Source organism: Carlito syrichta, unplaced genomic scaffold (assembly GCF_000164805.1).
Source record: "Carlito syrichta isolate Samal-C Ts95f unplaced genomic scaffold, Tarsius_syrichta-2.0.1 Scaffold304318, whole genome shotgun sequence".
Taxonomy (NCBI): Eukaryota; Metazoa; Chordata; class Mammalia; order Primates; family Tarsiidae; genus Carlito; species Carlito syrichta.
The window spans coordinates 377014-388262 of record NW_007248414.1 but is presented as its reverse complement, the minus strand read 5'-3'; the positions used below and the strand labels follow the sequence as shown (position 1 = coordinate 388262).

At 52.9% G+C, this 11249-nt stretch overlaps 1 protein-coding gene across 1 annotated transcript in view; it reads left to right on the top strand.

Annotated features, from left to right (window-relative positions):
- The first annotated feature begins 489 nt into the window (after nt 1-489).
- SLC6A1 (solute carrier family 6 member 1) overlaps nt 490-11249 on the top strand; it is a 21519-nt gene continuing 10759 nt past the window's right edge. Inside the window, exons 1-8 of the mRNA XM_008059641.1 lie at nt 490-556; nt 1612-1941; nt 2300-2431; nt 3045-3145; nt 4924-5033; nt 7217-7349; nt 10618-10752; nt 10938-11041. Of these exons, the coding sequence (XP_008057832.1) occupies nt 1704-1941; nt 2300-2431; nt 3045-3145; nt 4924-5033; nt 7217-7349; nt 10618-10752; nt 10938-11041 (953 nt within the window). The 5' untranslated portion in view covers nt 490-556; nt 1612-1703. The remainder of the gene's footprint in view (nt 557-1611; nt 1942-2299; nt 2432-3044; nt 3146-4923; nt 5034-7216; nt 7350-10617; nt 10753-10937; nt 11042-11249) is intronic.

Here is an 11249-nt window from a genome sequence, read left to right as displayed (position 1 = left end):
TTGGGGGGGAGGGGGCAAAAATGAGATCATTCGAAACAAACTGACTCAGAAACTGCTTTTCTCACCCACAAAACAAGGTGTTCTTTCTCGTGTTCTTACACGGTCTCTTAGAACATTCCTGCATGTTTGGATGGAGGACAGAGAAAAAAACCAGCTGCATGCCCTGGCTCCCATGGGGTCCTGAGAGCTGTGACCCTCTGTCGATTTCTCTTTTCCTTCTGATAAAATTATGGAACGTCTTCCTCGCACTGCCCTCGGGCCACCCCACTGCTGTCCTGGGGGCAGAGGGCTCCACTCCTGCATGTCCCCGGCACCCCAAGGGCCAGCGCCATGCTGCATGGACTCGCTGCGATCACCCTGGCTGGAGACGCTCTGTGGAACATAGCCCTGACGCCCCGTGGGCTTCTTCACCCCTGCTGCCCTCAGCCAGAGCTGCCCGCCAGCCCTCGCTGCCACTTCACCGTCCCTCCTCTTTTCCCTTCTCTGCTTCACAGGCTCTCACCCCAGGGTGGCAGAGGGACCTTTCTGGAGCTGACCCACCACAGACAATCAGCAGGTAACGCCAGCAGCCACGATCACAACAGCCGTTTACAGAGTTCTCGTTCTCCAGCAGGCAGGTGAAAAGCACTCTCACAGCCATGGAAGCTCTTTTTTTTGCCACGGTTCTACAAGCCAGAGAGGAGTGCCCCCATTTTTATAGATGGGGAAACAGAGAGCAATCAAGAGTAGTGCTGAGTAGTAGCACTGAGTGGCAGTACTGAACAGTAGGACTCAGCTGCTGAAAGGCCAGCTGGAAATTTGAAACCAGGACTAAGAGTGAGTCCAATTTCCTTCATCCATCACTGCCTCTAGAACTAGAGAGGTAAGAAGGATACAGAGCGTCGGTAGAACATCCTGGAAGGACCAAGGACCCAAAGAGGTCATCCGAGCCAGCGGTCCTTCCTCTACGAGGGCTGGGCTGGGCTGCTGGCATAAGAATCTCCTTTTTCAGAGTTCATTGAAAGTACAGATTCAGGGCTTCCCCATAACCCAGTGAAGAATGTCCTGTTACCATCTTCACCTTGAAAGCCAGGGAGCGTGAGCACAGAAAGGTTAAGTGTGCTGAAAGTCGCACCACCCAAGTGGTGAAGTGGATTTGCCCAGAGCCCCTAGCCTCAGGCTGCCACCTTCGCCCACCTGGGGCCTGGGACACCTCCCCTCCCAGCCCCAGGTGGAGCTCCTCCCTTGCTGGCCCTGGCCATGGCTGTTATGGCCTCAGGGTATGTCAGGTCACTTTACTCCATCCTTGGAGGCAAAGAGCAGGGTTTTAGCCTTAAACGCTTCATATTTATGTTTGGAAGTGTGGTCGCCCTCAGGGTTCTCCTCCGAGCAGGACACATAACGGAAGGTGTGGCACAGATGGCCAGAGCTGAAGCTGGTCCAGGAAACATCACTGTGCCTTTGGAAACAGAAGTCACCTTCTTTCCCCAGAAGCAGGGGCCGGTTGGGGGCAAGAAGGCTTAAGGAGAGCCTTCGCAGACCTCTGGTCTGTTTTGTGGGCTATTTGGGGGCAAGGCGACTCCGAGGCCCCGCTCCCTTTCTGTGCCTGTCACCCTACCCCTCTCCTCCCAGGTTGACCTTGAGCCGCAAAACTGCTGTCCACGTGGACCGGAGCTGACATCGCACGTCCATCCGCCAGGACCCCTGTGTCCAAACTCCGAGACATGGCGACCAACGGCAGCAAGGTGGCCGATGGGCAGATCTCCACTGAGGTCAGCGAGGCCCCTGTGGCCAATGACAAGCCCAAAACCCTGGTGGTCAAGGTGCAGAAGAAGGCTGCGGACCTTCCTGACCGGGACACGTGGAAAGGCCGCTTCGACTTCCTCATGTCCTGTGTGGGCTATGCCATCGGCCTGGGCAACGTCTGGAGGTTCCCCTACCTCTGCGGGAAAAACGGTGGCGGTAGGTGCTGGCCTGAGGATCTTTCCTGCCGGGTCTGGGGCAGCCTTAGGAGAAAAGTCCCCCTAAATACTCCAGAGGGAGTCCCAAGCTCCATTCCTTGCTTCTTGCCCCTTTATTGAAAGGTTCCCAAAGGACAACTGTCCTCTGTGAATGATACCAAAACGTTCTTCTCTTTATTTTGCAAAGAACAGGGGGCGTTCTTTGAGCAAGGGATCCCTTGGGCCTCAGTCTGGCTTTGTGCTGCTTCTGAGGCAGGGTGTAAGGCAGTCCTGGCTGGGAACACAGAACCCTGGTGCTCCCCCTGACAGGAAGTTATGAAAGTCTCAGTGCCACGAGCGCCTCTCTCTCTCCCGTGCAGGAGCCTTCCTGATCCCCTACTTCCTGACGCTCATCTTCGCGGGAGTGCCACTCTTCCTGCTGGAGTGCTCCCTCGGCCAGTACACATCCATTGGGGGGCTGGGGGTGTGGAAGCTGGCCCCCATGTTCAAGGGTAAGTCTGCAGAGTGGAGCCCTGGCGTCATGATCGTGCTTCTGCCCACCGAGCTGTGTGAAGCGGGGTGGGGTGGTGACTTCAAACATGCCCGGCCCCACCAGAGAGAGGGACAGGGCTGACATGCGTCCACCAGGGTCACGTCTGAGCAGAGTGGCAGCTGCAGCAAGGAGCCAGGACCGTGCTGGTCAGATGCTAGTGTGGTGGAGGTGGAGAGAAGGGACCCAATTCATCGGCCCCTGCCCACCAGCCTGCCCTCTCAGCTCGTTTCCGGGCAAGGGTTGGGTGTGATTTTCTCTGTTTCCACGCTCAGTGCCTGCCAGGCGCTCAAGCAGACACGTGGAGAGTCACACTCACTGACAGAGGGCGTGGGCCCCCCTCGGCTGGTGAGCTGAGACCCTGGCCCTACCCACCACCAGCCCACCTTGGGCCCCACACGAGTCTTGCCAGATGCACGTGTCCTCTGGTGCGTCGCTGCCTCTCTCCTAGCCTCAGTGTCCTCAGTAACGCCTGTCTTCACGGCCGGTGAGAGTGTAGGTGTCGTGGGACACACAGGACAGCTCTGGGTGACTGTGTTGAGCGGACGCGTGACAGTGGTGTGTTCCGCCCGCAGGCGTGGGCCTCGCGGCTGCTGTGCTGTCCTTCTGGCTGAACATTTACTATATCGTCATCATCTCCTGGGCCATCTACTACCTGTACAACTCCTTCACCACGGTGAGCGGCCCCTTCGACCACCCCTGCCACGGGAATGGGACCCAGAGCCCACCCTCTGTGTGCTGGAACTCCTGTTGTGCTAGGGGCCCATTCCTCTAGGAATGGAGTAGGGGGGCTCAGCCTGTCTTTAGCAGGCCTCGTCTCCCGTCAACAGCCGTGGCGCCATGAGCAGGGCCTCTTCTCGGGGCCTGGCACTGTGTATAACACAACGGCTAGTCCTTGGGACACCCCTCTCACAGGAGTATTGTGAGCCCATTTTGTGAGGACCCAGACATCCTGGGTTCAGATCGTGTCTCCACTCTAGACCCACTCCGCAACTTCAGGATAGAGACTTAACCTCTTGGAGTCTCCGTGTCCTCGTTTATAAAATGGGAACAAAAGCGAACCTACTTCGGTGCCTCCCAAATTACACAGAATTCCCATAGCTTCCAGACATTCCACATCTGGGTATAGACCCCAAAGGATGGAAAGCGGGATCTCAGGGAAATACTTGTACACACATGTCCACGGCAGCATTATCCACAGTAGCCAAAAGCTAAAAGTAACTCAAGTGTCCATTGGTGAAGGAAGGGATAAATAAAACAGGGTCTATCCATACAGTGGAATATTCTTCAACCTTCAAAAGGAAGGACATTCTGACACGTGCCATGACATGGATGAACCTTAAAGACACCGTGCTCCGTGAAATAAGCCAGTCGCAAAGGGACAAATACCGTGTGATCGCTCTTGTATGAGGGACCTTCAGCAGTCAGATTCATAGAGGCAGGAAGCAGACTGGTGGTTGCCAGGGGCTGGGGGAGGGAGAATGAGGCATAGCTGTTTCGTGGGTCCAGAGTTTTGGTTTTGGAAAATGAGAAACATTCGGGAGATGGCTGCTGAGGATGGTGGCACAACAGTGTGAATGTACTTAATGCCACTGAACTGCATGCTTGCAAATAGTCAAGATGAGAAGTTGTATGTTACGTATATCTTATTACCATTTTTAAAGTGGAAGAAAACAAAAGCAAAACCTGCTTCATTGGGTTGTTGTGAGGATTAAGGAGCACCCGTGTGTCAAGGGCTTAGACCTCTGCCTGGCCTAGAACAAGCCCTGGCAGTGGAGTGTCTGCTGTTGTCATCATGGTGCAGAGAGGCAGATGGGTGAGGTCTCTTGTTCAAGGCCACATGGCTGGGAAGTGGCCCTGAGTGCACCACGAGACTCGTGATGCATCTTGGATGACTGGTTTTTGAGAGAGCAGGTTGAGGTTCACGTTGCAGCTCTGACCTTAGTAGCTGTACGTTCTCAAGCACATGGCTGCCCCTCTCTGATCTAAAAAATGGGATCATAAGCCGGGCTCGGTGGCTCAGCCTGTAATCCCGCGCCTTTGGGAGGCTGAGGTGAGTGGATTGCCTGAGCCCATGGGTTCGAGACCCGCCTGGGCAGGCGAGACCTCATCTCTACAATAAATCAAAAAATTAGCCAGGCGTGGTAGCACGCGCCTGTAGTTCCAGCTCCTTGGAAGGCTGAGGCAGAAGGATCGCTGGAGCCCAGCAGGTCGAGGCTGTGGTGGCTGGGAGCGGCCACTGCACTCCAGTCTGGACGACAGAGTGAGACTCCAGCTCAAAAAAAAAATGGGATCACAGTGCTATCTTCCTCCCAGAGGCGCTGAGAAGGGGAGGTGGGATAACGGCCATGAGGAGGCTTGGGGGACCATGAGGGTGGGCAGGGTGCACTGGGACCGCTTTTGCTGGCCCCTGGGGGTTTAGCCGGATTTGTCCTCATGACTGTGCTCTTGCAGACACTGCCATGGAAACAGTGCGACAACCCCTGGAACACGGACCGCTGCTTCTCCAACTATAGCATGGTCAACACCACCAACATGACCAGCGCTGTGGTGGAGTTCTGGGAGTGAGTGCGGGGCTGTCTGTGGGAGCCAGGGGACACATCAGCCAGGGCTCTATAGGAGACAGTCCTCTCAGAGGGATCATAGAAGAGTGTGACAAAGGGACTACAGTCATGTGCTGTAGAGTTTCTGTCAACAACAAACTACATACATGACAGTGGTCCCATAAGATTATAATTCTGCATTTTTACTACTTATTTTCTATGTTTACATCTGTTTAAATAGACATATTTAACCATCATATTACAACTGCCTACAGGATTCCGTACAGTCACCTGATGTACAGGTTTGTAGCTTAGAAGCAACAGGCCACACCATACAGTCCCGTTGTATAGTGGGCTGTACCATCCGGGTTTGTGTGAGTTCACTCCATGATGTACACACACGATGAAATCATCTAATGGTACATTTCTCAGAACATGTCCCTGTCACTAAGCGATACATGACTGTATTTGTAGAGGTGTGGGCAGGGTCAAGGGAGCCCCAAGGGATGATGAAGCGCTTTCCTCCCCAGAAAGGGCTGGACCGTGGGCATGGCCATGAGACATGAGCTCCCAGCCTCAGTAGAGAAACCCAGCTGCAACTAAAGCCATGGTCCAGAAGGGAGAATAATTCCCCCACATCTCTGCCTCTGATCTCCTGCCAGTGCCTCCTATTGGCTGAACCCAGCTAGAAGCCAGAAGGCAAGGGACCAGGTGATGTAGGCATCTCAGTCAGGACCCTGGGACCTAGCAGAGGGTGGGGAATGGAGGGGGAGAAGTGGACCAGAGGGGCAAATGGAGGGAAATAACCAGCACAGTCAAGAAGAATTGCCCAGAGAGGTCGACAGCGCCTCAGTTCATCCTGAAAACCAGCCAATCTATGTATAAACCCAAGTCACTTGGAATGAACACACACACACACATACACACACACACACACACACACACACACACACACACACACACACACACACACACACACTGGCCATGCTGACTGTATCTTCAAGGGGGTGTCCCATAGAAGTAGTTGTGTGTTGGGGGTATTGATTTGACATAATGAGATACTGAGACTCAAATCTCTTTGGCGTGAAGGAAGTATCTATGCTGAGTAGTTTGGAAGGGTCCAAGAGCAGCCTAGAAGGTCCTAGAACACCTTGGATAAGCTCCCAGAAAGAGCTGTTCTCAGGAGGCATCAGAAAAGTGCTGCCCAATCTCTTTGTGGTGCAGTGTCCTTGGCTAGGCTGTGTCCTTAAAAATAAAAACCAAATTTTCTTGGGGCTGGAGAAGGGACAGAGCAAAGGACAACATGGGGTCCCAATAGGAGGCCACCAGATAAGCAGATTCTGCTCTAGTGGGTTCTGCTTTCTGGCCCCTCCCACATGAGCTTTCCAGCATGTTCAGACTTGGCATTCGACATTTATTCAGTAAGCATCTCTGAGACCCTGCTGTCTGCCAGTGTGATTGGAGACACAGATATGTACACGGGTAGTGGCAACCCTGGGTGACCAGTGCTCAGAGGAGGGGTTCACAGGAGGTGACAGGGTCCCCAAGGAGGCACCTGGACAGCTGAGATGGGGAGCACCGTCTAGAGATGAGACAGTGTAGGGAAGGCAGGGGCTGGCATGGGAAGAGCTAGCATGCAGGCCTGGAGAAGAAGAGCAGGCAGGGAACCAGGGAGGGGGGATGACAAATGGTCCCATCTGACAGGCTTGAGGAGGTTGCGGTGAGCCCTGAGACCACAGCAACGCGAAGGCCAGCCCACAGAGGCACTGGAAGGCTGGCTGGGCAGTCTGGGCTTCATTCTGAGGACAGGGGGGAGCTATTCATTGCAGGACTTGAAGCAGTGAAGTGGCATGCTCAGATTTGCAATGTAGATAGCTCTCTGGGGCTGGAGGAGGGACAGAGCAAAAGGGAAGACAGGGTCCCCCAGAAGGCCGCTGGGCCACTGAGATAAGCAATGACGGCGGCTGGCCAAGGCCCGGGCAGGTCCTGCTCTCTTTGATCTCTTGACCAGACAGTACTTTCTACTGATTAGTCTAATGGGCCTGGCAGTCCCCATCCACCTCTTGAATCATGGTGATCACAGTGTCAGCACAGCCACGGGGGAGGATATTGTCCTCATCCATGCCCTGGGCCCCTCCCCGCCCCAGTCACTCCAGCTCCTGCCAGCCCTGGGTGACTTTCTCCTCTCTCCATCATTCAACCAGGCGCAACATGCATCAGATGACGGACGGGCTGGATAAGCCAGGTCAGATACGCTGGCCGCTGGCCATCACACTGGCCATTGCCTGGATCCTTGTGTATTTCTGTATCTGGAAGGGTGTTGGCTGGACCGGAAAGGTAAGAGATATATGTGCACAATGGGGTCAGGAGGGCCCCAGACAGGGGACAGGTCTACAAAGGAACTCTGCCCTGGGCAAGGAGCCCATCCCTCCTAGGACCCCCATCCAACCTTGAGTTAAGCAGGTCCCTTCAGCTCTCTGGGTTAGTTTCCTTTCCCGTAAAATGGGGATGAGATCACACCTCCCAGGGCAGTTGGTGCCGAGTAAAGGAAATAAATGCAAGTCGGGCACTAGTGCAGTGCTAGGCTCATGGCGAGTCCCAGGAGACTCCACAGGGTCTGAGAGAGCCATCCCAAAACAGAGGACAAGTCTTGCTCAAGGACCACTGAACAACTCCCTGAGCATCTGCTCCGTGCCAAGTCTTGTTCGAGGCGCAGGGCTCCAGAGACAAAAGCTTCACATCCTGCCCCCTGAGGAACAACAGAGATGGGCCACTCAGTGGTTTAGTACTCAGGCTCTGTGCTCAGACAGCCCTGAGTTCAGATCTCAGCTATATACTGGCTGTGAACTCAGGCAAGTCACTTTGCCTCCCTGAAACTCAATCTTCTCTGTGAAATGGGGCAAATAATTACACGTATCGGTTGGCTTGTTACGATAATCAGTTACGATGGTGATTTACAAAGCACTCAGCACTTAGCAAGGGGAACTGTTATTGCTCTTTTGATTTTTATTTATTTATTTTTTGAGTTGGAGTCTCACTCTGTCGCCCAGGCTGGAGTGCATTGGCACACTTATGGCCACTGCAAGCCTCGACCTCTGAGCTCAGGCGATTCTTCCACTTCAGTCTTCCAAGTAGCTGGAACTACAGGCACGTGCTACCATGCCCAGCTAACTTTTTGATTTATTGTGGAGACGAGGTGTCACCAAGTTGCCCAGGCTGATCTCGAACCCCTGGGCTTAGGTAACCCTCTCGCCTCAGCCTCCAAACATGCTGGATTACAGTGCTCTTGTTTTTATTATCAGCAAGTGCAGGGCAATGACAAGCTGGGATGTTTAGCCTGGGAACCCCCAGAGAGCTGCCTGATCAAGCCAGGATGAGGGGAACTGACCTTAGTTCCCACCTCTTCCCCTTTCAAGCCCCACCCCCGGCATTCAGGCACAGAAGGTGGCAGAGTCTCTCAGTGGCCCTGGCCCGAAGGAAACTCAGAAGGCAAGTGTGTTGTCTGAGATCTTACACAGCAAGCAAAGGGCAAAGAAGGGATTTGAACTGAATGAGGCTGGAGGCAGGGAGGTTAGAACTACCCAAGAAGCAGATGCAAGGTCCTAGAAGAGGGAGTAGAAATGAACCAAGCTGAACCTTAACAAATTCCACACTGGGGCATGGGCAGAGCTGTTGAAAAACTGCCCTGTTTCAGTCTGGTGGGAACTTGGGACCCACTGGGTTCTCAGGTCCAAGGTAGGTGTCAAAATATCTCGGATCTGTCCCTAGCACTAGGGAGACATGAGAGAGGCACAGGTATCTCCCAGTCCAACTTTAGAGAGCAGAAAAGTGTAGGCTTTAAGGTTCTGGAAGACAGACTGAATCTCAATCTCTGGGTATCTAGCTGTGTGTGCTTGGGAAGACATTTCACCTCTCTGAGCCTCATTATCCTCATCTGTTAAATGGCCACAATAGCAGAGCCTTGCAGGGCTGTCACAAAGACTGAGGGAGACATGCAGAATGCTTAGCACATTCCTAGGAACTGAACACCTAGTATCAAGTATAACCATTTTGGGATGGTGGCTAGAGTTCCTGCTATATTGAGAGACAGAACACTTCTTGGGGACAGCAAGTAGGACCTATCTCACTGCATCTATTGAGGGTCCACAAGCATTTACTGAACACCTACTGTGTGCCTGGCTTCATGCTAAACATAGAAAACACAGGGAAGTATAGCACCTAGGCAACATATGTTAAGCATGCTGTATATCCTCATGCAACTGACCTTTCTAAGCGGCAAGGGTGGTTATATCCATCCAGACAAGAGAATGCCAAGCTTGGAGAGGATGAGAAACCAACCCAAAGTCACATAGCCCATAGGTGACATAGATGATTTTGAATTCCCTTTTCCTAATTCCAAGGACAGTGGTTTCTCTAGTGGACCGTGGCCGCCTTCCCTAATCCTGAAGAATCTCAAAGTCAATTCAGGGAGTCGAAGTAGGCTCACATCAGACTCTGAGATACAAATGTCTTTGCATGTGGAAATTGTGCTTCCACACTAGTGAGCAAAGAAATGCAGTTTCAGGCAACGAGGTCAGTTTTTTGTATCAATGATTCTTAATTTGACAAATTTTTTAAATGATTATACTCAGTATTGGCTCTGGGTGAGAAAGTCACTCTCTGTAATGCTGGATGAAATTCCATTTCTAGAAGGCAAATGGGCAATTGGGAGCAAAAGCCTTCGACAAGCTTATTCCTTTTTACTCAGCAGTTTCACTTCTAGAAGATTTTCCCAAGAGTGGCATAATTTTGTAGCTAAAGATTTATATATGGGGATGTTTAATGTGGCAATGTATAGATTCGCATAAAATTGGAGGTGACTTAAATGGATGACAGTAGAGAACACGTGAAAAGGAATGGTAGACCTCCTGAGGGACTGTTTTGTGTAATTAAAAAATCATATTGTTCATGAGACAATAAAACAATGTTTAGTAGAAAAAGCAGGAAATAAAACTGTATGTGCTGTGTGCTTTTCAACTTTAAGCATGTTAGATGAAAGGACAAGTATGTAATTTGAACCTCATTTTGTAAGAAAATACGCAAAGGAAAGTTTCAGAGGAAGAGGAAGAGGAACATTAAATGCCAGCATCCAGGCATTTATCTATTTGTCAGACAATTATTGGGTGTCTACTATATGCCATGGACTGTTCTAGGTATGGAGAGAACAGAGATGTGAACAGCACAAGCCCTGTCCCTCATGTAATATATTCTAGAGGCTGTTGAAAGGAACTTTGTGTGTGTGTGTGTGTGTGTGTGTGTGTGTGTGTGTTCATATGTAATTTTTAAATTTTCCTGTCACCACATGTATTACTTGAATAATTCAGAAGTTAAAAAAATAGGAGGGAACAGGGGAAGGGAAAAACCAAGAACTTAGCTGGTTGGTGCAGACTCCAAGGAGGGGCTTCAGAAAAGTGGCCAAGCAGAGCAGGAATCCAGGAAGACTTCCTGGAGGAGGAAGAACGGGGGAAAAGCCCAGAGTCTCGACAGGTGTGGGATGCGGGTGAAGTGGGAAAGGAAGAAGCATGGCGTGTTGGAGGGGCCTGAGCCGTCGCCCACGTCCTCCCAGGTGGTCTACTTCTCTGCCACGTACCCCTACATCATGCTGATCATCCTGTTCTTCCGCGGAGTGACCTTGCCCGGGGCCAAAGAGGGCATCCTCTTCTACATCACGCCCAACTTCCGCAAGCTGTCCGACTCGGAGGTGAGCGCCCCTCGCGGCCGGGTCCTGGAGCGCACAGCCTGGGTGCCGAACCGCCGCTTCCCGCTCTCTGACCCTCGCCTGTGAACTGGGTTTGTGGCCAGGAGAGCTGGCGAGCACCGTCCCAGGCCGCGGGGAGCTGTGGCTGTGATGATTCCTTTGACAGCCCGGGATGATTCTGCCTGTAGGTGTGGCTGGATGCGGCTACCCAGATCTTCTTCTCCTACGGGCTGGGCCTGGGATCCCTGATCGCTCTCGGGAGCTACAACTCTTTCCACAACAACGTCTACAGGTGGCCCCTCCCTCCGCGGCCACGCCCCTCGCCACGCCCCTCGCAGGCCGCGCCCCCGGCCCTTCTCTCGCTTTAGGTCTCGCGTGGCCGCCTGGCCTCTCGGGACCGTCCCTTCTGGCACTCCTTCCGGGGCGACCCTCCCCGACCAAGTTCTCCGGCCCCGCCCCGCCCCCCCGGCTAGCTCCCGGAGCCGGCCCTCCCGGGGCCA